A 27,910-nucleotide genomic window follows, 5' to 3' on the forward strand; every position below is an offset into this window, starting at 1 on the left:
TCAGTCGTCTTGAGTTTCTCATTTTAGTCTTTAACAGCCCATTTTTTTACTTGAAATCTATCATTCTTCAAGTAGGATAGTACTACATTCATGAGTAACATCTCTAAGATTGGTGCATTGTCAGTATTAAAATGTTATGAGAATCAGACCTAATGCATCAAAAGAATTGCAATAATTATTATTTTCTCTGGAGTTTCTCATGTCACCCAGTAGACAGAAGCAGACAGAGGAAAACAGGTAGTTTCTGAAAAACAACTGCAAACGTCCAGTGCTGTAGCTGGTTGAATTTACTCCCCATTGCTATTTAAAATGAATTCTAAAACTGAAGATAGCATTCTGACCCCAAGCGCACATACAGTCTATTTCCTAAGAAACATATGGGATTTCTGCCTAAGCTGAGAAAGCAAGATGCTTTCTGCGCTGTGTGTAGATACAACCCAACAAGGGAAAGACGCAGCTGGTACAGCGAGCTTCCAGGACACTCTTCATGTACAGGTCCAAAGCTGCTAGAAATGTGGCTGGAAGCTGCAAGCCACTGGTGTGCAAGAGAAGGTAAAAGGTAAAATAGAAAAGAATATTAATAGTGAGAGAGAACACAATAAAAAAAGATCAGGCATCATTTTGGCAATCCACTTTGGGGTTAAGATTGCTCATCAGATTAATGTCTCCTAGTGTGGGTTTTCATCATGAAAAGTTTGCACTGCTTTGCTTCAAATCATTGTATTACATGGAGATGCTGGACTTTTGGAGGGTTTTTAACATACAGGTGGGCAGTCTGGGAAGAGCCAGAGCTGTAAAGTGGACAAATCACAAGAAATCTGGAGATGGATATGCATGTTCCCTTTGCATGCATAACTGAAAGGTAAATGTTAGTAAAAGGGAAGCCAAACAGAGGCACTCTGTGCAGCTTTACGATCAAAGCAGGGTTAGCCTACTGTATAGATTCAGTTGTTGATTAAAAATACAGCAAAAAGCAAGAGAAAGACCATAAATGAGAGAAAATACAAGCATCTTCAAAGCTCCCTTAGGATCTGGGCAAAGGAAGATCTTTTTCTGGGTGCTTAACATTTGTTTGACACCTTTCATATAAGCATCGTGTTTCAAGGTCCCAGGTGGCCTTGGAACAGAATGATGGGCCTTGTCCCCCACCACTGACATAAAAGGGAGCTTTACCGCAGACATCAATGCCCCCAGGATCAAGCCAAGTGAGATCTGTTTCCACAACCTCTTATAAGAAAAAAAAGATGCTTCAACGAAGGATACACACACATATATATATATATATATAAAACCCAAAAGGTAAGTGCAGATATTATCTTTGACCAGGATATGCTCTAACATGGGCAGATCTCATCTGTTCCTGGGCAGAACTGCTTCAGCATTCATCATTTAACACTATTTCTTGAAATGGAAAACCTTGATAGGTTGAACGTCCTTCACTTATTCCCTCAGCACACACGTCACAGTTCTCTTATCTGTGGACATTTGCTTCTGCAGAAGATTTGTAGGTTTATTTCACCAGGGCTTTAGAGTTGTTATCTCAGCTCAGGGAGCGTGATATAACAGTGGCATTTTGAAAACTGTCCCGACATTTGAAGCAAGTTCTGGAAATACGTACACAACTGACCTTGGAAAAAGGGAAAGGAAAAAAAATGTATGGTCTCTGCTCAGAGTGGAAAAAGAAGCATTCCTCTTGTTCGTACTGACAGTTCTACCAGTATGATTTAACCGTTTGTGTGTTAAACACCCACCCTATCACTGCACATAGTTAAATTACATCTATCTTGTCAGTCAGCAGTTTGAAGTTTAATTATATAACTAAACTGCAAGCTTCTGCATTTCTATAGCATCCTGTAAGAACTCCTGGTATGACAAATCCAACATGGTCATGCTGTTCTCGTGATCCCTTGTTTAGTTTTCTGTATTCTCTTTTCTCTCATGAATCTATTTCATATCCCCTTTCTAAACTTGCACTCTCTAAGACTGCAAAGCTTCTTTGCTCTTCTTGTGCAACTGAATTTGAAGGCAATAATTGAACTATGGGTTAGATAAAGGCTGTCCTATGTGGATGGATAGGAGCCAAGAGGACTCCCTCTGCTCCATTTCACTCACATAAGCGATGGTGCAAACCAGTGTGCAGGATGCTGTGCTCAGGCAGCGTGTGTGTGTCTGCGCAGAGCTCAGGAAAATCCTCACCTCCAGGTGTTTGTGCCTGTGAACAAATTTGCCCATATTTTCCTTGAAAAGATCCAAATCCTCCTTCCAGAGCATGCCAGAGCTGTTTTTTACCACTCCTTTCATTTAGCTTATCATTTACTCCTCGCTTAAAAATCTAGCAGACAGCACTCCAAAATGACATATGCTAGTCAGTGTGAAGGTGCTCTTTGATGCTGTATTTTAAAGAAGTGGTTTTAAAACACCTGTTTCATAGCAAAGGACCTACCTTCAAGGTAAGCAATGGGAGTTTAAGTCTGTTCCTAGTCTTTATCAATTATGCAAATGAAATGAAAGCAATCTTCTACATGAAGTATCTTCTCCTTTATGCTGTATGCAATTTCATTGTGAAAAGCTATTCAAATCACAATTTCCAGAATACAGGATAAATTTTTTATAGTTCCACAACTTTTCTTGCAATGTCAAGATGACTCTGAGAGATCTCATATCAGTTGACATTTACCATATTTACTGGTCTAAAACCCCTTTTCTAAAACCCCTAAAACCCCTTTCAAAAGAACTTTGCTCTGACAGGGCCTCTAACGCTGGAACTAGTTTTAATCAAGGGGATATATAATAGGTTTTCAAGTCTGAGGCCCTCTAATTAACATCCAATTCATGTTCCACAAGGTGAATATATTTTCAATCAGATTGCTTTCCCAGTAAAGCTTTAAACTAAAAGATTTTGTGCCATTAGGTTGATTTTTCTTGAAATAAACTCTTTTTCACCAAATGTGTAACAGTGTTGTCAGTCTTCTATCAGCTGAAAGTCTATGCACCCAAATTATTATTTGAAGGAAACTAACTGTTAACCTCCCCCTGATTCTTCTATACCAAAGGAGAAGCAAGTTAATGTAAAAGGAACACATACAGTACAGGTACTGGTTCATTCAATCTGCCCAAAGATACTTATCAAATCAATAGCCAAGTATGTGTTCCCAGGTTTTCTAGGTTTTGGTTTTTTTCTCTCAATAATGCTAAGCAAGGAGCTTCACAGACTGGAGTATACCCTGTAGATAAAAGAGCTTATACTCTATGTAATATAAAATCATGAGAAAGGACAGTGTTATGAATGATGCTTTAGTTGGATCATTATGAGTTATACATAAAATGTTACATCTATTGGACTAAATTACTAGTCTTTAAAAAAAAAATTCTAGAGCTGGGACGAGTAAGGCAGAAAAGCAAATACCCAACCATAAAAGCATCAGAAAAAAATCTGAAAGATAAAATCTTTTCTGTTATCTGCAGTAGTGCAGTGACAAAGTGATGATGAGGTAACAGATGCTGCACACGGGCACTCTCTGAGACTTCAGACAAGAGAGCTCCAAGAGATGTCAAATTTCCATGTTTGAAGGGAAACATAGAATTCAAAATGTTCTATACAATCTAGAACATAAAATTCTCAATACAGAATAAAATCCCAAAAAAAAGGTTTGGTTTTTTTTTTTGCTCTCGGAAAGCACTACAAGCTAAGAGAAAGAATCCTTGCATTTTTTCTCCAGCGGGGCTTGAGCTGCTCCTATGTGGTACTGAGTACGTCTTGATCTTCTGTTACCCCCATATTGGGTGTTAATAGCACCTGTTGCACTAAGCCTCTCTAAATTTTCAGATAAACCTGAAACATCAGAAGAACTGCCGACCCCCCCGCAACTAATATGTCTCATCACCTTCAGCTGTAATAAAACACTCTTGGTCAGAAATAAAACCTCCGAAAGGGGATTACAACCCTTCAGACAAGAAAGGAAGGGAAAACATTTCAGTACTAAGCAGTAAACTGTTATGTGAGCAGAGGTGAAATTTCAACTTCAAACTTTTTCTCCAGCTGCTGAGTCTGAGTGTCAAAAGACATGAAAGTGGATTAGAAGGATGGTGTGAAGAAAATACTTTAATTTTTAGCAGCTGTGCAGGCTTACAGTGAATTAATAAACACCTGCAGAAAAACTTGAGATAAATATTTAGGGTAGAAATTATGTATAGCAACCATGCAAGGGAAACTGATACAGGTTTCAAAGGCCAGTTAAACTAGATATAAGTTTTCCCTAAGCAATTCTTTGTCCCATGCAATACACTCTGTTACACAGGCTGGAGAAGCTGCAAGGTTTACATTTACTGGCCCATGGCAGTGCCTAGTAATCTGAGTTCACCTATTGAGGGCTCTCTGGTTACTTATCCTGTTCAGCTGTTAGTGATTTCACATGAAATCTTTTTTTCCCACTTGGATCTTGACCAAAAGAAAAAGTTAATTTCTTATATTAAAGAGAAAAAAATAAAAATAACTTCCAGGTGACGACACTGCTCAGATGCCACCTCTCCTATGCAACTTCAGCATTAGCATTAACACACTTTATGCCATAGATCTGTGTGTTTCAAAGCTTCCAAAATTAATATTGGGACAACTTTTATGCTGTTAACTCTGCTTTGCCATTATTGAGACATAGCCCTGCTTCTGTGTTTTCTGTGGCACAAATCTATTGGCTTTTGACATTATTTTAATGGGAAAAACATACGGCTCCGTCTTTACAGAATGAATGTTTCCTCAGTCTCTGAAGTTCTGAGCACCTGTAGCTCCTTGAGCCACCCCACATCTTGAACTTTTCAGTTCCCAAATCACCAGGTTGTTCACCACGTTCATGTCCACTACATAGAATTCCCCAACATCCAGAGGGAGTTGGCTGTCATTTCTGAAAAAAAATAATCTGATTTGCTTACAATTAATAAAACAGAATCCTCTTCTGGAGTAAGTGAATAACCGAGTAAAAGCTTCCTTCCATGGTAAGCCATTTTATCCCTTGCTTTTCATACAGCTGTCACTGGAGTATTTGCCAAAAATGGAAAGTTTACCAAAAAGTTTGGACCTTCTTTAAACTCCACTCTCACTTTCTGGCAAAGTGCCCTCACCATCAAACTCTTAAAAGATCTACAAGATGAGCAACAACTACCTCTCCTTTTGTAATTACTTCCCAGAAAAGGAAAACTGATTCCAAGGCAGGAAAGAAGCAAGTGAGTCTGATTCTGTGCCTCAGTGGGTAGGACACCCAGACAGGATACAGTTCTGACTTCGTATGTGTACTCTATCATTGCTAATAGTCTGATGAGATCTAGTTGTAACTGAGTATCTTCATTCCTACAGCGACAGAGTATGATTCATCACTGTCAAACAGGCTTAATTTAACAGCTATAGATAGGAACATTACTGAAAAATCTCTTGCTACATATACTTCTTTAGATGCTGAAAGCTTGCACTCCAATTATTTGGATACAAGCAGCACTTAAAAAATTATTCAATTGCATAGAACAATGCGTAAGCTGTACTGGCATAATAATAAAACCTGTTTCATGGACATAATCTAATAAAAAATGATCTGATAATAGACTATAGTTGGTCAAATTCTGGATGATATAGCTGATTGAGTCATTTATCTTTAGGTAACTGATTCAGACTCAGTCAAAATCAATAGTAACTGGATCTTCATGCCAGTTTATTCCGGCTCAGTATAATAAATGAGTGGAAATGAAGTAATCTCTTGGATGAATTTCTTATTTGACAAATGTCTATATTCCAAAAGCACTTATTACTGACAAACCTGGGTATGCTAGGAGAGAAGCTATGAATATGGAGAATATTTAAGAAAAAAGAAGAAAAACAGCATCAGAGATTGTCTTAGAGTTGCTTCCGGATGGTACGCGTTCAGTGCATCTATAAAAGGAAAGCTGAGCACATTATGCATGAGTTTCTGGAAGAAGTCATATGGTTTGACCACGCATAGCCAGACTGCTGTTTCCTCAAATACTGCAAAATGAAGCATGCCGCTAGCGTAAGAGGGCAGCCAGGCATGTCACATGTTGACATCAAGAGCTCTCGACTTGTCAAATCCTGGCTCTGTCTCTAGCAGAGTCAGCATACCATGGTGGCTGTGTCTCACACGGACTCATTTGTACAGGGCCAGGATGTTGGCAGGTCAAGCAGACCATGCAAGAGAATGTGATGGCAGTGCCACAGGCACTGTGCAAACAAAAATTAGAAGCAAGGCAACAACACGTGCATTCATATCACAAGGCGAACTGCGGCTTCAAAGGAAGAAGTGACAGGAACTAGTGTGAGCTGTACCCTGCCATGCCTCTTCTCTATTTTTGAGCACACAGCCAACAGCAGGACCCCGAGGACTGATGGCAAAGGCAGCTCCAGCCACATGTGGATACCACGTGTGCTGCTCTGTGGCAGTCAGCATGCACATGCAGGAGAGGCTGTGGCCACTTCCCTTCCTCCCCAAATTCGGTCTCTATCTGGGTCTTTGACATCTGCAGCTACATTCAAAGCACAGACTCCCAGACCAGCTGGCAAGTTCTCTGCAGCGGTCTGAACCCTGTGGCATAGGTAAGCTCTTCCACAAAGGCAGTGGGGAGCTGCCTCTGGGCACTGCGATTCCTTTGGAGAAATGGTTTTCCAGAAATCTAAATATCAGCCTTCCTTTTGCTTTCTCTGACATTTTGAGCTTTCCTCTCACAGCCAATTATTTACTTGATACATAGTAGTACAACGTTTCAGAAAGCTGTTATGTTTTGCTCCGCTGTCCTTAGCTGTTTTTAAACTCCTGCTGTTGTCTTGTTCCTTTAGGTGCACTTTCTATTTGTCCCATGCAGATTTATGGTTTTTTTTTAGATGTAAAGAACATCTAACAGCTTTGGTGATAACCTGAATATGGAGAAGTGCTAGCGCAAAGCTGTTGAAAAGAAAAGACACAAATGTGAGACCGATTTGTCCTATATACTTCTGAACTATGACATACTGTTTTTAAAACTGACCAATGGCAGCTAATTATTAGATTTCTTTTCTGGCCAATCAAATACAAAAAAATCAATAAAGTTGCCCAGATCAAAATTTCTGAATAGACACTCAGTTTGGAAAAACCCCACACTTGGGAGCTCAGCAACATGAGCCACAGCTAAAATCTAGTCTTTCTGCCCCCTCTCTGGAGTGCACCAGTGTCCAGGAAAGGATCCCATACACCCACTTGGAGTTTAAATACCTTTTTGTAGCCATTTTCTTATGAAAGAGAAAAGTAAATAAAAACAATGTTTAGTTCTATTACGAGTCAAACAAAAGTACACAGAGCTTCCCCCGGCCAAACTCTAGGCAAAAAGCAAAGCCACCCTCAGCCAAGTTCCTGAAGAGGGAAGCTGTGTGAAAGAGCCAGGAGACCCTTTCAAAAGGAAAGTCTTTGGGCAGCTTACAGCTGGCGATCCCTCTCCGGGCTGGAGAGGAAGGGGCAGGGGTAACATTGCTCTGCTTCTCTCCTCTTCTCTGGCTGGTGGAGCGATCGCTGAAAGCCATCTGCAGCTGGGGATACCATCAAAGCAGCCCTCAGGCTGCTCTGGCTTATCCCAGGAATGAACTTGTCTTTGAGACACTCCAGGAGACACAAAGGTGGTGCACCTTCACATCAACTGGCTGGCAGCTGTGCCGAGCACAGCTCAGCACGAGCCAGCCAGGCATTTCTGCTGCTAGTTGCATTTCCAAAAATCCATTACAAATGCTACGATGTTAATACCAAGGACTTGCAAGTATCTACATCATGACTGACATGTTGTGGTCTTTCTCCTAGCCACAAGGTCTTTTCCTCTGACCTCTGGCCAGGCTAATTCAGACTGGAATATCGAATCAGGCTAATGCAGATTGGAATATCACCCCTCTAAGGAATGTATATTTTTTTAAGGGTGACATGTTCAGGGTGATTTCAGACTAGTTCTGTGCCACCTGCACATGAAGAAGCTACAGGAAGCTTTCCAGGAGGGGAGCTCTCTCATTAGCTCCCACTGGGCTTGAACTGTGTGTGGCCGCCGGCTGCCAGCCCGGAGCCACCCAGCCCCAGTTCTTTGGCTACTGCCTGGCCTGACATGACCCCACACCTGAACTTAACAGTCAAATTAAACTCAGTCAGCTAACACTGCCTCTGCGGGTCTTCTTACCCCTGCCTGAAGGTTCCCTTCTGTTTTTTTGTCATGGGTAGTGACAGTTTTTGGTTTCTATGGTTTATCAACGGTTTCCCTTACCAACAGATCTATTCCTCTGACTGAAAGTCTGGCACAGCTGGAAACTAGAAGGAAAACCACAAGTGAATGGCCTGGACTCACTTAACACTCATCTCCAACCACAGACCGATAGTTACTGGATTTGACTAACGGCTATCAATCAGCCCAACTGTAGACGCTTAGAAAGGTATCAGCTAGAAAAGGCTTGAGGGAATATGTGAGCTGAAAAACAACATGATATTTACTTTTAATGGGATGATGCTGTCTTGGAAACTCACATCTATTTTATACTCAATAATTAGTGGTATTATTCTGACTGTTTGCCCTTCTCTCCATTAATATCTGTTTGTCCTCTGCCCCAAGCCAATGGGAGTCCTGCTTCTGAGGTCAGATTAAACAGGAAACAATCCTGCTTATCCAAAAACTGGAATAACATGAACAAGTGCAGTCTTCTGCCTTCCTTTGTTAGTTAAGTTTGAAGCAAAATGTCATTGCTGTTCCATCAGATCACTAAGGTCACTAAGCTAAATTGTGGCTTGGGTCCATTCAACCTAAAAAATGCTTGAAAAAAAATCTTTGTAATAGGCTGGCCACCTATCTGGGGAGGAAGGAAAAATCCTATTTTATTAGGTCTGGTTTGGAAAAACCATCAGCCTCCCACACACCCATATGCACATGAATGGCAGAAGAATAAAGGAGGAAAAGTGCAAAGCACAGAATTTTGAACGCTGACAAGATCTTTCCAAGGAACGAACCTTCTCCCAGTACAGTTGGTCTGGACTGTGGTGAACTTTTATGGCACTTGCAACTTAAATCATTCTTGTAAGAAAACAAGATAATTTCCAAAAATGGCAAAAACAAACTCAGGCCAGAACTGTACAGTACCTTGGTTCAAAGGTTGCAAATCAAGCTGTGTAGCTTTTACAGTTCTAAGCTGCAACATCCACCTTCACTTGTTAAAACAAAGACAAAACAGAAAAGGAAAAAAAAAAAAGGTTGTTGTTTTAGTTTTCCTGCTACCAAAATCTAACTGTGAGCAAGCAGACAAGTGAATGATTACACTTTCGAGCTCTTGGTCCACTAGATATGTTGGTTTAAGGTTCCCTGGAAAACACCAGATAATATGATTGCAAAGTCTGTGTTTAAAATTGCTGCATGATAAAGAGAACAGCTCTCTCTTAAACCACATTTAAGATGTTTGCCAGTTTATGTGGAAAACTCAACTTATAAGCAGCATTCATGGCTGTATTTACTCAGTTGCTTTCTGCCCAGATGCCTCTGCTGTCTTGGTTTTATTATACCTTCCCTCACAATATCCAGTTATACATCCTTACATCCTTTTTTTTTTTTTCACGGATTCCCCTTCTGCTCCCTCTATTTCTCTTGTCTTTCCAAAATAAAAAGGACTTGAAAATATATTACAGCTCTCTTCTCTCTCTGCTTTTGAAAGGCATTTCAGAAATGTGTTGAAAATAAGAGAACAAAGCACAAAAAGGGAGGGTTAAGCTAAGAGCTGAAAAAAAGGTACAAACTTTACTGTTTGGAGCAATACGGGATCTAGTACGCAAAGCAAAATATTCCTACTTCTGCATAGCTACCATGTCCACTTAAAACTGTCATGACTAAATGATCAGATATGCTGAAGCACAGGAAAATAACTGACAAAGAAATAAAATGCACCTGAAATGAGACAAAGCTCTGTCATAGAAGTGTGCCTTACAACTCCTTACATGGCACTATTCATATTTTAGAGTCTCTATTATCTTTAGAGTCTCTTTTCAGACTGTTCATGGTACTATTCTTGTATGTGCAGAAAGGCTGACTTTCTTTCTCTTGTGTTCCGTATGACCAGGATTTCATCTGTAATATCCATACACATAGCAAGAAATTAAAAACCTGGTTTGGTGACAATCCTTAGCAGTGTGCAAAACAACTCCATAAAGATAATTTTAAAAGGACAAGGAATATAATCCTTCCCTACAGAAATCCTGGTGATTTTTCCATGATTTCCTACCCTACATAAATCATGCTAAGTTTATCCATTGATTTCAGTTTGAGACAGAGTTTTGTTTATGGTGTGTTATATGAATATATGGTCTCTCTCTTCTTATCCTATCCAAACCAAAGTATCTTCAGTCACACCTTTGCCTGCACTGATGCACTTGGGCTATGGCAAGAATCTGTACTGTACTTAGAAAAACAAGTTCCATATTAAATTGCGTGTATTTTGCTGCTAATGTTCTAGTATATGATTCTTTACTGTTGATTACAGGCTTTAAACAAATGTTTTTGCTCTCCCCAGTGCTTTGGATAATTGACCATATCAATGGAAAACATTTTTAAGCTATGACATACTGTTACTTAATTTAAAGTGAGGGTCACTTAGTACAGATAAATCCTCCCCCAAGGTATGCATTTGCAAAGTTATGGATTCATTGTCTGTTCCTCAAGACCATTCAACAGCAAAGGAACTCATCACGAGGAATGACTAACCCAGGGTATGTCTGGAGTAGAGGACACAGTACTTCAAATTTCCAAGCAATTCTCCGCAATAGCAGAATTTCTATGAATCACTTTCCCCAAAGCCCACTGCCGTCTCTGCTTCATTCTCCAGATGAAGAACATGCTTAGGCAGTTGAGAACCTGTGATTCTGCTGTTGAACATACGTTGCCAGATGTATATCTAATTTTTTCAAAGTGCAACCTTAACAGAATACATCTGTGAGAGATTAGCACCTATAGGAACAGCTAATTCAGACCAAATGAGCCTATGATGAAACTGATGCTAGTTAGCAGCACAGACTCGAGGATGAACTGGCCTGCAGATCTCTTCCAAGACAAAAGCTGCCTGTCCCATTCAAAGCACCAGAGAACCTGTAGGCTCTGTTACAAGTTATCACTTAATTGCCTACTGGTAACAAATGGGAGTATATACCTGCTACTTTGGATAAGCACATGCATACAGTAGCTCACATACTCATGGCCTGATTTCCTTTGAAACTGCCTTTTTTTTGTACAATCATACTAGCAGAGAGGCTTGAATTCTTACAAATTTAGCTTGAACACACTTTTGCTTGTGCTACACAGTCCCACGAAGACCAGAAGAGAGATACTGCGAATTCCAGCCTCAGTTCTTCAACTGACAGTTCTTCATATCTCCCACAAACATTGCAACCCTTATTTTGAATGAAAGCCTCACAGTCTCTGGGAGTTACCTGTCTATTTCACAGATAAGACAACTGAGAGCTTGTACAGGATCACTGAAAGAAGTGCAAGGAATGCACTATGCAATGCCCTCTTCTTGCCTGTTGGCAAAACGGTCTTTCACAGTGATCACTCTGACCGAGTGCTGTACTACGCACATCAACAGAGATTAGCTCCACCACGCTTTGTGCCACTCTGTCGCACTGAATTGTTTCTAGAGAGGTTACAATCCCCTTTGAAGTCAGGGTTAATTTCAACAACGATCGCAGTGAAGCCAAGACTTTACCACATGATCCAGCTAAAAAGAGTTATTCTTTTTCACTTAGTGACAGAAGTTCGAACTTCTTTCCTATCCAGCTTCAGGTTTTGGAGACAGCTTAAAAACAGGTGTTTCTGTTACACTTGGCTATTTTCTTCTGCAACCACTTGACCATATTTATCCCACAAAGCATTAACTGAAACTCAAGCTGCAGAGCCGACTGCTCTTCCCTTGCTTACAAGTAGAGGTGGAATCCAGGGGCAGGTGGGTGCTGCATTTCCTTCCACAGACCTATCCTACCACCTGGTTCTGGAGCTGACACAGAAAAAATACATGCAATGGATCTGACGGCTGCATTTCAAACTCTACTACTAACCTATGGCTTGTTTGGAAAGGGGAATCAAGATTTACTTTATTTTAGTGTGAAACATGGTTTACAATTACTCTATATTGCAAGACATTGTATCTAAGAATGAATATGGGTATATTGCTAGTTTTTTTAAACCTGTTAAACGTTTTATAATTAAAGGCAGCCTGCAGGTCCCAAATACAGTGCTCGTATCAGAGCCTGATCACCAGACGAGGCTCTAATCTTTGATTTTATCACATCTGTATACATTACTAGAGCAACAAAGTCCTGGGCTCATGGCTTTTCTACACACAATGATGTATCTCATCTAATTGGGCAAATTTATACCATTGAAAGATGACTTATATGCCTATAGCTTGTTTCCCCACGTTCATTGTTTGTGCCCACCAGGGAACTTGTACTGCCGTAGGTATTTTAGTAGAGTCAGAAATCTCTTATCTGCTGCTACAGTTTCCAAGCATGGCTGGTAATGCAGTCACTGTCTCACATATAGTAGGAGCTGGCAGAGTAAGTTGAAAAATGAGGAAACTGCTAAAATCATGATTTAATGTTTAAAAATGAATAAATAATAACCTCATGCTATTTGTGCCAATCTTGCGGCTGATGAAATTCTGGGACCGATGATCTTACCAACAGCAGGCTGATTAAAACACCATGGAACTGGTGCACGAACGGTCTCAGTAAGAAGCCCATGTGCATGGAATTAATTTCCCTCTTGTCTGGATGACGCTTGGGGCACTGATATAATACTGTTTTGGTTTTGGGAGGTGGAAAAGGTTTTGGGACAGGACTGACTTTCAAGTTTTGGGTTTGAATTGGTACCTGTAATGTTTGCATGTGCAGTCACAACACTGGCCACTCTCAAATGTATGACTTCTTCAGCTTGATTGGGCTATGAATATAACATAGGCTACAAAAACCGATGGTCTCTTCTGATGATTATTAGCTCTGTATTTACTACAAAGAAAGTCAAACTCAGTTGCTTGTGCAATATTATAGTTAAACTTGCCTAGCTGGAATTATTATATATATTTTTTTCATATATATATCTGACTCATTAGTCCCACATATACCCTAGTCTGTGCAGGATTGAAATCATATAGGATTGTGGTTTTGAAGACTGGGCATGTATAGATACACTAAGCACTGAAACTTTTCCACATTTTTTCTCAAGACTGCCTACTCAGAAGAGAGTCCAAGACCGGTGATCCCTGGTTTCTTTTATAGATCATTTCACCCAGATTCAGATTCCAGTCTTTCCCTCTCACACTTATTCACCTTGATTAAGTATTACCTAATCCAAGTAAAAAGAAAGACATTCCTTTCTTCCCCTAAAACACTGGTCATGGCTTCCTGCTTTGGAGCCGTCCGCAGTCCTTGAGCCAGCTGGAAGAGTTTCATGTATCTAGACAGAAGTGGATGCTACTCCCATGATTGCCTTTCTCTTTAATGACTTATTGACTGAGTAGGAGGTACAAGGCCCTTTCCTACTAGCCAGGAAAATGCTCAGCCTCAGAGTGAAACCCTTTTTATAAGTAATCCTTATTTTTACCTAAATGTTAAAAAAAAAAAAAAAGCTGCTGTGCCAAAGGATGCCCCCATGCCATCGGGCCCCTGTCAGTCCTGCCAGCTGTATCTCTGAAGGATTCTGTGATATCGTTGCAAGCCACAGCACACCTTACAATTTGCCTTACTAGTTATTATTATCAATGCACCATAGCTTCTGAATCACAAAGGAAACAGTCACTGTGACAAATACGTTTACGCTTTCGTTAGATAAGGACAGTCCATCCAAATGTGTCTAAAGTCACTGCAACCTACTTAACTAGAATGGAAATTTTAAAATTGAATCTACCATATGAGGAAATTTTCAAGTAATGCTTTATTTGGAGGTGCTCTCATCAGCAGTGCACATGGACAGAAAACGATGCACAAATCAGAATAGCTTCTGTATACATAACACATACACCTGACTATGGAGCAATTTATTGCTGATCTGTAAGTAGAGTAGGAACCTTGGGAATCCATGTGAGTGGTTTCTGGATACAACCTTTATGTGTTTATGTATGCAGAAGCCTACAAAACTGCACCATAATTAAAATGTGCATGTCTTAAATATAGCTATGACTTTATACAAACTTCAGATTGCAGGAGGACCATCGTCCTCAGCTGAGAAGTGTAATTTGTTTAGCTGAATCAGCCAAGATGACAAAAATGTTCAAATTTACTCTAGGTACATCTAGACAAAGATATATTTATTTTATTTTATTGTGTCTATGAATTCCTTTATACACTTTTGTGTATTTTGTATCTATTTCTTAAACAAATACTTTGTTTGCGTTTGTCTTAAACTGTTTTGGATTAAGGGTGATTTAAATTAATTGAGGTGCCTTTCACTTAGAGACATAGCAATCTGTAACATAGGGACTGGACCATTCATACAGCGCTAACCTCTCTCCTATACTTGTCCAAACGTACAGCACCCTGACTTTGTTTGTAACAGCCTACAAAACTATATTCTAGCAAACTAAAACTGTCAAACGTCTTCTTGTCATAAACAGGATTCTGATATATTTTGTGATGCTGTGTACTGTTTTATTTCCCAATCCTTTCCAGTGAAGTCTCCATGATACAAAAAAGACCAGAGGAGTCTCAGTACATTTCTTAAAAATAACAGAGCTTTAAAATCTTTCAAGGAGAAAGCAAAAGAGAGTAGGGAAAGAAGGCAACGAGTACCCAGTAAGACAGTAAAAAGAAAAGGGTGTCTTGATGTCAAACCAGCATCTACTTCTAAGCTTTAGCTTCATTCTCATACACTTATCCTATCAACACCAGTGGAAACTCAGATGGGTGATTACCCAAGGGCACCACCATTTTCCAGCAGAAATAGCTGTTGCATTTATTCAATCTTTTGGAAATAATCCATGGAGTTTGCAAAATTTTACAGTTTATTGCTACCAAGGTCACAGTAACATGGGTTTTCTTTTGCAATCCATCAAGAGAATCAGAAAGACAACATATATCATACAGAGAGTATTGCAACATTAACCCAATACAACAGTCCATGGAGATAGCATTCAATGCTGTTCACTGTAGCTTTATGGCAATGAGGTCTTCCAAATCACGCTTGTATACTGAAGTATGTGAAAGTCATATTGGTTCCAATGAAACAACATAGTACATACAGACTTGGCAGATTCCTGACCTCTACAGTTTTTGACAGTCTCCCAAATTTAGGACTGAGAATGTCAGACTGACCCTGCACTTGGCAAGAATAAGAGAAGTCCTGGTTTTATCAAACTCTGCTTCAAGTCAGATCTCATTTCCATTTAAAAAAAAGTCTCTGATTTTGTAATATTAATGTAATATTTGCATTCGTAAACAAGTAGAAAATTTAACTGTCCCTAATTTAATTTACCATGTTGGATTTGGAGGGTCAGTGAGGCTCATACATCATAAAGGGAAAAATAAAATTAAATTGGTGGTGTTTGTATACGGCAATATTTTGCGTCTGTCAGAATACTGCAAATTAAATGAGAAAAAGATGAGAGTTTTGAGCATGTAATAAAGTTCTGTGATCAGTCATTTGTTCTGTATCACTCTTACTGCAAATGCTAAAATGAAGGTGTTGATTCTGCTACTTAAATCAGAAAAAAACATCAATGGCTAAATGCTATTGTGAACCTGGCAGTATATGGGATAAGACTAAGTCTTTAAAAGTTTGCAATGGAGGGTTTAATTGATACTCCTAAACTCCACATTCTTTTTTTCTCTCATTTTCTGACCTCATTTCTGAGTCAGAGACATAGAGGGTGGAGTATAATAATTCTACCCAGGCCATTTGACCAGGCAAGAAGCCCAAGAAAAATTATTTTTCCATATACTAACATTAATAAGTAGTAGAATCCCGGAGTTATTTTGCAAGACGTCAATTAGTGTTTTGAACTTCACATTGTATAAATTAAATGTTTCTCAAGGTCCTTGCAGTATGGCTTCTCCTTTTAAATTGTATTCATTTTAGTTTTTTTGGCCATCCAGTCTATCATTTTCTTTCTTATTTTCTTCACGTATATTCTTTGATTTCACAGTAATGTTACAAAATGCTATACAGTTTCTACATGGAGATCACCCAGGTGATGCCAACATGCACTTTTTGCAGTAAACTCAACAAAAATGCATGTGATTTGGTTAATATTGAGACAGATTTACCTTGTTAAGGTTCTTGGGGGTTTGTTCCTCTCCACCCCCTACATGGTACAACCTCCATACTAGTGTCCTCCCATGGGGAAAGACCAGTACACAAGCGTTCTTCTTGAATTCACAACTCATCTGCATCCAGATGTAATATTTTGTAGTAAGACAGTTCTGACAGCCAATTTAATTGAATCGGTCAAAAAAAATCTTTTATCTGGCTTTTTTGGACTACATTTAACTGTCTCTGTTACCCTACACTCAGGCTAAATAGCCTATTCTTAAAAAAATCCTACCTCTGTTTCCTACCTCTAGAAATCAACTTTACAGTGATTTCTGAGATGTCAAAAATACCAAGAGGGGCTACAAGCAAACACCTGATGCTCCAATACACAAACTCCAGCACAAGAATAATCTGCTGACCACCGTGCCCTGCCTTCCTCAGGCTAAATCCTTTCCAGAATGCAGCTTTACTCAAATTGATCAACAGCCTCTCTAGCCCACTTTCATCTGCAGGATGATTTAGGATTCAGGTGTAACAGGAATACAACAATGCTCATACAGGCTTTACCAAGAGCTGAGGCATACCCCCATCAAAAAAGAAAGACTCCAAGATGGCATCAAGTATGAATTCGCAATGGTTTTTACATTTTATGCTGCAAATAAAACATCCTATCAGGCCTTTCCAATTAAAGGTATTGTATTGTATTGTATGTCTGGTATTGTCCCAGACATAACTGCACATTTTTTCAAATTTCAAATGAAAAACATGAAGAAAATAAAACTGTATTTCTTACTTTCGACGGAACATTTCTGCAAATATGCAGCCAACGCTCCAAAGATCAACTGGTGTTGCATAGCTGGACTGAAGCAAAACTTCAGGAGCTCTATACCACAAAGTAACAACCTGTAAAACAAAAAGGAACGTAAGAGACAGCACGTTTAGCTACACAATTGCAACCTCCTAAGTGTTGTATATACAGCTCCCATTTAGTTTAATCCAAAGTGTAAAATCTCACAGATCAGGGCAAACTGGTTTGGCCAGCGCATAGGAAAAGGTCCTCGATGGAAAATCTCAGTATGGATAGCTGCAGTGGTGACGAGTTGGGAAGTGAGGCCACTTCTTGTCAAGAACAGTGCGGTTCAGGGTACCACAAAAATACAATGTCAGAGTAGAGCATTGGTGTGAGATCACAGTATCACAGCACGCTACCAGAACAATGCTTTGATGCTTTTGCAATGTACAGACCCCAAACACTTTCCAGTGGACATCTGAACTCTCCATAGAGGAAATATGAGTCTACTGAACAAGACCTGCTTTTCTTAAACAACTTTTGTGGATCCCTTAGATGTAGTCACCAAACTGGAAAAGAATAAACTAGGGAATACTGTGGGTTTACCCACAGGACAAAACAGCCCTTGTCTGTCCTAAGCCCTTCATAGTTTATGTATTACTTTTTGTAAAAGAAATGGAGTTAGCTCAAGAGTATGGGCCAACCTGGGTAAACGTGTCTGACCTGTCTCAAAAGTTCTCTCTTCATGTTGAACTGAAGAAATTATAACTTATATTTTTTCAGTTGGATACAGATTAAGTCAAACCCTCCTCAAAGCTGCCCCTTACCAAAGGCTGTCCACTGTGGTTTCCTCGCACACAGAGATACCATAAAATGTCAGTTTTCAACTAAGCAATGCAGCACAGGGACCCCTGGCAGATTTCTGACCTTTTTAGTTGTATGACTGTCTCTGCTCATGTGCTGCTGGTTGGACCAGCACTAACTTCTCTCACAATTTATTTCCAAATGATACACCCTTTCCCAGGAACATACGCCCGTAAAGCATCTGCTTTTAGGCTGTTCTTGTCCTGGTGGTCATGTCGCAACAAGTTGTAGGGACCCAGTGGGAATTTTACTGGCACTGCTCCATCGATGTACTTTGATGAGTCCTGCACATTGGACCCACAACAGAGATGGGACAGTTTATATTTATCCTTTTGTTTCCCACAAGTAGACTAAATACAGATGAGGCTGACTGTATCTTCAGTCTATTTACAGAAGAACACAAGGAGCTTCTTCAGAGTCCTGTGTGAGCTTTTATGTTGCTAGAATATAATCTCAGAGCCACAGGAGTTTCTCACTCCTGAATGCAGTTATAATCCAGCCATAACAACACAAGATCATCAGCTAAATATCAATATTTTCTTAGAGCGTGCTATAATTTAAACCTCTGACTATCAATCTGGGGGCAGGGAGGGTCTCAACAATTATTGGTTTGTTTCTCCAACAAACACAAAGGTGGGAGATGCAGCATTCAGGAGGAGCATAGAACAAAGCAAACACACTGAAAAAAACCCAAGTGCAAAGATAAGAATGAAAATAATTTTAAAAATTATGTTAACTAGGATAGTGAGTTCTGAATTTCAAGACCAGTACAAAGAAATGTGTAAGACGAGTGGGGTTTTTTAATGATAACAATATAATTGTCTTCTAAGCAAAAATAACAATGGAAGTAATCAGCCGAATTTGCTGGTCAAAGCCAGCTGAAACAAAAGCAAATACAACATTTATTACAATCATTACATGCCCTGACAGCCTTTGGAACTACTGAATGGCTATTGAAGGGAGGTTCACGGATATTTGCACAAGTGGTCATATTTGCTAACAGTCCTCTTAAACACTTTGATGTCTATTCATAAAATTTGTCTTTGAAACAGTTCAATAACACAGTGCAAAGTACTGCACTGGCAAGCTAGATGTCCAGATACCTGTCCACAGAAACAGATTCCCGTGTGGAAGTTGGGCATTATTTAACTACATCTGTCTTGTTCCTGATTTGCTACCATACCAGTGACGCTTTTCCAAAATATTTCTCTCTATAAAACCCAGAAAAGTTTCTTCAGACATTTGCGCCAGGGGAAGATGACAAATGTAACTGGAGGTTAGGGATTTTTACTGGAGTTGCCCAATCTGAACCAGATAGAATACCTCTTAAAACACATACACATTTTTCCTGATGCAGAAATACTTCTCAAACTGATCTGCACTTTTAGTCTCCCAGGACATTCATGGAAAAGCTTATTGAGGAATCGTTGCTTTGAGAAATTAGATATAACAATTTCAATCCATTATTGTTTGTCAATGGCAGGGTGCAGTGTCAGGAGCAAAAGCTGTGTGATCTCTGATCTGCAGGAATATCACCAAACCTCACTATTCCTGGTTTGAGATCCACACAACCCTTCTCACACAGAGTGGAAGGGTGTTTTATTTTTCCCAGCCCCACCAGCCCTGCCACACTAAGGCTATGCACTCCCACAGGCAAAGGACTGGGGGGATGCATGGTTGTGAGACAGCTTGAATACTTCTGACAATGTATGCCCCAAACTGAAGTCCCTTTTCCAAGGACATGGGGCACAGGACAGCTGCGCCTTTCCTGAGAGGAGTATCGTAGCTCGTGGCCGGTCGCTGGGTGCTCGCTCAGGGGGAACAGTGCTGTTTTCGGAAGGCTGCGGAAGCGTGCAGCATATTAGCTGCTTCTCCCACGTGACCACTTACTGGCACAGTTCCCCAGGCGTTTGCACCCTGCTACGATCCATGCATGCGTACACAGGGGACCAGGAGATTTTTTTTTCTGAGTAATTCAGAAACTTAAACCTTTAAAAGAAGTTATTTCCAAAGTCTTACAGCTAAATTCCAGCAAATGCCGGATTGCTTTATAGTCAGAGAGTAAGTAATCTGTGTTGAGCTGTTTTGATATACTCTGTCATTACTGTGTAATTATAAAAGTGACCAAGTAACCTTTATGGTTTGTCATATGCAAGTTTGTATTTCAAAATGTGAATCTGAAAGGGATCAAAATGTACTAAATGTCAGTTTGCACACAAATAGTGCCACAGATGACTCCTCTAGTGGTCAGGGTCGTCTCCTGAAAAGCACAGGATGATGCAGATGATGCAGTGGTTTTGACAGAGTTTCACACTCTCTTTCTCTTACCATAGAAACCAAGAAAATATTTGTGGACATTCCATTAACATTTGCAGATAAGTAGAAATGAAAATTATTCTGAACACAGGATATGGTGAGGCTGAACAACTAGATCATCGCTTCCTCTTTAGCACGATTCTGACTTAGAATGAAAAAATGCTTTGCTTAGGTAAGCCACACCACCAGTGAGACAGGCTCTCCCTGAGAGAAAGAGCTCTTGATAAAGAGCTGCTTGATAAAGTCCCATTTTTAGGATGAAAAAAGCAAGCACCTGCATTGGTACATTGCCCTCAAATTCTGCCTGTCCTCAATATCTGACACACACGTAATGTGGCACATGGTGATTGCTCTGTAGGAGAAGGCGTCTGCACTCACGTGCTGACGGAGATCCTAAATTCAGCACAACACTCCTAAATACTTTGGAGGTTGTAGGCTTTACTGACTGTGTTGCATTTTAGTCCTCCTCTCTAATAGACTTCCCTCCTTTGCCTCCTCCTTGCTTCCCCTCACCCTGCCTGGCCTCTCTAGCTCCTTCTTACACCAGCCAGGTTCCTCCCAGCTGTCCCCAACCTCCTGGCTCCTCTCCCCTGCCTCTGCCTTTCTGCCACATGCCAATGGGCCCCCTGACAACATCACCAAACATGCCTAAACCCCTGCTGCTCATGTGCAAATGCTCGGGTGGACACAACTTGCTGCCCTGCCGCATTCTATGTGCTCTGCCTTCCCTCACATTCCCCATCTGCTCCCTTGCCCCCCCAAACTCTCCTGAATTTCACACCCTGTCCCCTCTTCTTCCAACAGCCTCCAAATGCGCCTGGGACAAATTAGCTCCTTTTCTCCCTTTAGCTTCTCAACTCACTCTGCCTGCCCTGAGGATACCCTATGACGTTTGTATTTCATAGATTAAGCTACATACAAAAAGACTGAGAATAGTTCATACACTGGAAGGCGTACATACCTAAAAGAGTAACTATGCTCCTTTTCCAGTGCACATTTTATGTTTCCACTACCCAGGTATGATGGGATGATACCAGATAAGGATGATATCAGATAAGGATGATATCAGTAGCTGCAGATCACTGCTTCTAATAATTCAAATGTCAATAGATTTAGGCAGCTCTTCAGGAGAAAATAAATATGTATCTGAGAGGTATTAGAACGGAAAAGAAAATCTGCAAGTCTACCAAGGCTGTGTATGACCCCCTAAAGAAGGAAATGTGCTCAGTGAGAAGCAAGGGGAAAGCTGCATTTAGAATGAAAAGAAGAAAGAGAACGTTCTTTTGAAATAAAGCTTTCTGCCATCTTACACCTGACAGATCTTGCCATCTGGGACCATCTAGCCCCAGGAGTTTCAATCCTGCACTTCATGGTACCTGTTTCTGATGAAAAATCAAATCAGTGGTAAGTATCTGCTCACTAGCCATGTGAAAACAAGATTGTGTCAGTCTCATTTAATTTCCATTTACTTTACAGAGCAGATTTTCACTTTTGCATAACTGCTTAATTTAAATGGATCTGCACAATACACAGCCCTTTCCAAATATAGTTGCTGTCTGAATAGCACACAGTTCAAAAAGGACAAAGACAAACAGAGGTTTAGGGATGGGGTTGAGTAACACAGACACAAAAGACTACATTTCGGTTTGCCACAGACTTAAGTACAGACCAATGCCCAGTTGCACAGCTACAGGAACAAAGCAGGGATCAGACTGTAACACAGTGGCTATGTCTGTGCTAGGAAATTAAATGGGACAGGAAATGTTCCTTTGGCACTGAGACCAACAGGCACAGAGTGGCCTATGTCCATATTATTAAATTCTCAGCCTCCCAGAAAAGGTGACCGCATGCAAACTGCTTATTGGGAATGGTCTCTGGTCCATGCTTAACTGTGCCTAGGAACTGTCTGAGGAAAGGCTGGTTGGCATAACTCAAAACCATGCCAGGAACCATTCTAATAATTTAACAGTATAGACAATCGAGCTCCAGTACCCACGAATGTTTCCTGGCATTCTTTAATCTACCAGCCAGTGAGTCACGCTGTGGTCCCGGGTCTTCCTTTCATTCCAGAGAGAAGGCATTTTGCCATGCTTCCCTCCTCTCCGCTGATTCAGAGGGGGCTCCAGGAGGGTGATGGGGTGGGAGAGGCATGGCCCACTCCTTATCTCACCCAGCAGCTGATCTTATTATATCCTAAGTGTGTTTTACAGGTCAGATGAAGACATGCTGCAACTGCTTATGACTGGCCTGCATGTAGACATCTTTTTAGACATCTAAAGCTGGATGAGATTAATCCTACTCTAACTAGTTCTGAGGGGACTTTGAAGAGGCCTATAAAACCTTTTAAAATATTAGCTTTCATAGAAACCATGCCACAAAAGCAATTAGGAAGATGCTTAAATTCATACAAAGTATCTTTGAAACCAAATAAAACTCTTCTTCCAAATCTTTCGCTTTTGTAATTGTGGTTTCTACTGTACTCTTTTTGGTGCTGATTTTGTTAATTATATTTGCCATTAGACACCGGCTCATTTCATTGCTTAAAGCATTTCAGCCTCATGAAAGATATTTGTAAATTTATTTTTTTTACATTCCCTAACATGGTTTTTAAGCTAAGTTACTTTGTTCTGTTCTCATTAATGGGTATTTCACATTATTTTGGGGGCACATTTTGACTATTTTTCATTTTTTCCCTTTCTTTTTTGAGTAAAAATGAGGGAACATAGCTATAGAATGTATAGTGCATTATGTAGAATAAAGATCTTCAGTGTTCTTCGTGGTCTCCCAACTTCACAAAAAATCTATCACTTCAAACTGTTGAGGAGGATTTAAAGGGGAATCTTTCCAACTTTACGATAGAGCTGCTACTGCATGGCTTCTTTTTCAGCTCTGGGACTCTAAAATGACTTGCACAATTTCCTTCAAACTTTGTAGAAAATTTCTCCTCAGCTGTATGACTAAGCCTGACACATTCGCCACAGACTAGTTGTAGAGGACAGAATTACAGATGGCTAAAAATCCAGGCTTGCATATTGATTGAAGCCTGGCTTCAGTCTCCACTGCGGGGAGACTCTAACACACCTCCCTCTCTTCTTTGAAGAAAGCATTGATTGAGGTCAATGTAATATTAAAATTGCTTAGGAAAAGAAAGAATTTGGCTCGTCATGTTTCATCAACTGCAGTTTGGAAGACTGCCTGCCAACCAGGATTGCGCAGGGCAGAAGTGACAATTCAGAGGGTAGGTGACACTAAGTTATGGGGTGGTTGCATTTCTGCAGGATCACAGGCTCTGACACGTGCCCTACATGCTGCTCTGAGCCTCCCTGGGCAGCCCAAGCTGGCCCTGCTCTGCGCCATGCGGGCAGACCTTTGGCCACCTCCAGCCCTCTCCCGCACTGCTCCGCTGCAGCAGTGAGGACATTGCCCCCCTCCCCTTCCACCTCCATGCCCCCCAGGAACACCCCAGAGAACTGCAAGAGCAGAACACACCTATGGGATACAGGGAAACTTTGCTGGGGAGAGGGGCAATGAAAGAAGAGATGAGGAAGGGAGAGAGAGATGATGCCTTATTGCACCCTGCAGCACCTGCACAGCAACCTCCAGCATGGGGAGAGAGCCCTTCCAAAACACTGTCCAAAAGGTGTAATAAGGCCAAGATAGGAGCGTAGGCTGTTTAAACTTTGTACAATGGCTTCAACATATTTTTCATCCCTGGTTTGGAAGAGGAGTGTGTCTGCTTTACTTGCTGGGGACTGCCTTACTGTATATTCCCACCACCATCCTTAAATCATTCACTAAGCGTTACGTGTTTATAAAGCGTAATCTCTTTAATCTATCTCCGAAGACCTATTATTATTTCTAACCATAGTGGAGAAGGTAATAATCACTACATTATACAAGGTGCTTTAGTTTCCTGGGATAATACCAGCCTGAATAATTATATTTGTTTAATCTCTTTTTTGAGTAGCGGTTCTTCGACTATTATCTGTTTTCAGTTTCATCACAGAGATGGGTATGGCTGGAGAGAACGGTTCTTTCTTAGAGAAAGATAATTACACTTTGTCTGTTTATAGAAACATTAAAATAGTTTCCCTTTTGAAGTAAAAGTGTACCAAACTATCCTGGTGGCTTTTAGAAAGCACTTTATTTCCTGACAAAAGGTTTAAAAAAAAATAAAAATATATGACATCCTTTCAAGTGCTATGGGCCTCATGAAATGCACATGGTAATAGCAATTTTATCTCTTTATTCACATTTGTCTCTGTTTTAGGCACAAGCTTGATTAACTGCTTTGTGAAAAGTGGAAGAGTTCTTGTTATTATTTCATTAGTTAAATCATCAAGCCAAATATTATCTATTTATAGAAGACACAAATCCTGATCACATGTACCACCCACTATCAAGTTGTTTTTTTAGAATGTGATCTCCTTTTTTTGATGCTAAAACATTTGTGCTTTGAAGAAAGCAAGATTTAGCATCTACTGCGAGATAACGGCAAATAAAAAAGCCATTAATTTCTTTGATGGTTTAGATACACAAAACTAATCAGAATTTTGCTTTTTTGTTTCTAGGAAGAACCACATAACCCAGTGTGATGGTGCTGCTGAAGAATATTTCTAGGTACATCCGTTGTCAGTAGGAGTGCGTGCGTATGTGTGTGTGTGTGTGTTTGCACATCATGGGTGTGTATATAAACACTAGCGGAAGATACTTTACCTACATTTGGTGGTTTTTACCTCAAAAGTCTCTGTGCACTAAGCAGCTGTGTGCAACAGCTACTAGAAAGGAAAACTGTCTCTCAGGATGAGGTAATATTTTCAACCATCAGTGATAATTCAGAACTTACCTCAAAACTAATACAAGGAAATACATTTCCATTAAGCAGAATATTTCATAGAATTCTCTACCAACACCTACAGAGAACACTTCTGAGAGACTACCTGAAACTTCACTTGAAAAGTGTTTTATCTTTATACAAAACGAAAGAAGCAAAAATAATATCAGCAACACTGTCGTACCTGATCCAGAGCTGAGGAAAGTCAAAGAAAGCTTTGCCAGGGCTTGCCGTGCATTAAACTCAAACCCATGATGCCCTAATCTCTGAGCTGCAGAGCAGCCTTCTATGGAAGGACAGCTCAGTTCTTTGCAGAAGTGGTCAGCTTTGCATGCAATGAGGCTTGTGCTGATATTGCAATGTATTTACATACAGAGATACTTGACAACACTCACAGGCTTTAAAAAAAAAGTAGCCAATCTTCAGTCATGCTTGAAGACTCAATAATCAAATTTGTAGATTGAAACTAATTATTAGCAAATTCTAATGATCTATTTCAGAGCTGAAAAAAACACAAAGGCAGAAAGAAATAAACACCATTGGCTTCTTATACCAAGTCTTATATCAAGTCAAACATCTACTCTAAGAAAGAAGAGAATTCCTTCCACAATACCAAAAGAAACAAAGCATTAAAAAGGTGACAGCCTGCGACTGTGCCTTGGAATACAGGTCTTGTTCTGGATCTGGCTGCAGCAATTTGGCACATTTCCACTTGCTCAATCACCTGTTGGCATTAGCTAGCTGAGGGAACAGTCATAATTTCCAGTACCAGATCTTGGGCCTTGTTCCAGTTGCTTTGCTGTGCTCTACGTCTTTAGGTAGCCACAAAACCAACTCATCTAGCACCCTACATATTCCCACTGGGTGGTATCCAGCTCTTCTCACATCACTTATGTCCAGTCCCTGGGAGAAGGAGAACATGTAGCTTTAACTTGTGCCAAGGACCAAACCATGGTCGGCTCCATGCCGAGATCCTCAGAAGCTGCCCTTGTGACTGCATGGTCTCTTCCCGAGTTCATCAGACTAGAGAATATGAGCTTTACCACTTATGGTTTGGCTTTATAATGAAGACCAGCTTTCCATTGCTACTAGAAAACCAGAGTCTGGTTAATAGAAAAAAGTCTCCCCACTTCCTGGGGTGCTGTGTTAGAGTTCGGTTTTGAACAGAAAATAACTAAATAAAGCAAACCGATGAAAGCCACCACAGATCCCTCTCCCATGGAACTTGGGTCCAATGTTGGAATTATACAGGTTTCCAGAAAAAAAGAAAAAGATTAACTTTCTATATACAGATGCAATACATGGATAGGTGTATGTGTTTATACATACTTAAACATACCACAGATCATTAGAAATGAGTTGAGTTTTGAAGTAAATATCAACAGGACAAGGACCTGCTGTAGACATGTAATTTCGTGGCAAAACCAATGACTGTAGAGAATGACAAAAAGACTAAGAGGAGTCTTCAGGCTATCTGAATCTCATATTTAAGTAGCTTTGTGAACTTAAGACTGATAAAATCCCAGCACAATCAGCTGACTTTCCAAGGCTGTGAGCTTCGTAGGTATCTTTACTCATCAAATTCCTTTTCTTAATCTGAAAGCGTCTGTGGGTCTTAAGTGTAGATGGTCACACACGTTAGAAAGGCCTGTGCTGGAGAAACAAGCACCTGAGCTTCAGCTGAAGCTCTACTGCATTGATGCACGTTTAGGCAGAGAGATACCCTAGATACCTGAATGTTTTCAACAGAAGTCCATATGGACTCCTACCTGGTGAAGCCTGTAACTAAGAGTGATGGTGGAAGCAATATGTATTTGCATCCACATTAACATCTTGTACAGATGTTATTATGTTAATCTCAAAGTGGAAACTCAGCCTGAAGGAGACTTAATTGGCACCTCCTATATCCAAGCAAATACTTTGACCACTAGGCTAGGGATTTTTTGGGTGACAGCTCTTTCCTTGCCTTTGCTGAAGCCAAGTCACTATTTTGCCAGGAGTATATGAGTCATGGGGCAAGACTCTGTCTGAAAGTAGCTGAGTGCTTAAGAACAATCAGCTGGAAGGGGCAAGGAGCCGAGTTTCTGGATACTGCTCTCTGGAATGTGTATGCATTTTACATTAGACCATCACTGGATAAAAATAAAAGCAGGCATTAATTACATTAACCAGGCTGGATTCTACTTTGGATCTAGGCAGATTGTATTCCATCTCTCTGACTGTAATGGATGGGACTCATAAAAACTCTAGAAGATGACATTCTATTTTATTCTGTGGAGAAGGAAGCAACATCTCCTCCCTTGCTATTTGATACGCTACTCACTAGCCAAAACTTAGGATCCACAGTACAAAGCGAAGCCCAAGATTTTTAAAGAACCCAAAAGAAAATTTCCTCCACTTATAAGTGCTACAGGATTTTCTAAACTGATGTTAAGTATCTGAAGATTTAACAGAAAACCAGAATGTTACAGTTGGTCCAATACTAGACATTGTTAGGTTTTATTTCCCAATTTTAACTTTAAAGCTTATATGATTAATTTATGTTATTTTCAATAAGCCAGATTCCACTGTAGATTAATTACAGATAACATTTTATTAGTTGGATGAAAAAGATCTGAATTAGTCTAGATCACTGTAGACTACTCCAGAGTGGTTATAGACTTATAAAAATATAAAATGTTCTATTTGCGAAAATAATATTGTAGAACAGACCCATCTCTCTCAAAATTGATACAAAGCATCTTATTTAAGCTAAAGAGATAATAGCTTAAGACTATACAAACAGGAACGTTCAAGGTAATGAGTGCTTTCATGTTACAAGTTCTCATGTC

General features: G+C 40.1%; 1 protein-coding gene across 3 annotated transcripts in view; it reads right to left on the reverse strand.

The window, feature by feature from the left end:
* Positions 1 to 27,910, reverse strand: part of CDK6 (cyclin dependent kinase 6) — a 127,630-nt gene that overhangs the window by 13,181 nt on the left and 86,539 nt on the right. For all 3 annotated transcript variants that reach the window (XM_063323884.1, XM_063323886.1, XM_063323885.1), the window contains exon 5: positions 17,069 to 17,178. In XM_063323884.1, coding sequence (XP_063179954.1) covers positions 17,069 to 17,178 — 110 coding nt within the window. The remainder of the gene's footprint in view (positions 1 to 17,068; positions 17,179 to 27,910) is intronic.

The sequence above is a fragment of the Chroicocephalus ridibundus genome, chromosome 2 (assembly GCF_963924245.1).
Source record: "Chroicocephalus ridibundus chromosome 2, bChrRid1.1, whole genome shotgun sequence".
Lineage (NCBI taxonomy): Eukaryota > Metazoa > Chordata > Aves > Charadriiformes > Laridae > Chroicocephalus > Chroicocephalus ridibundus.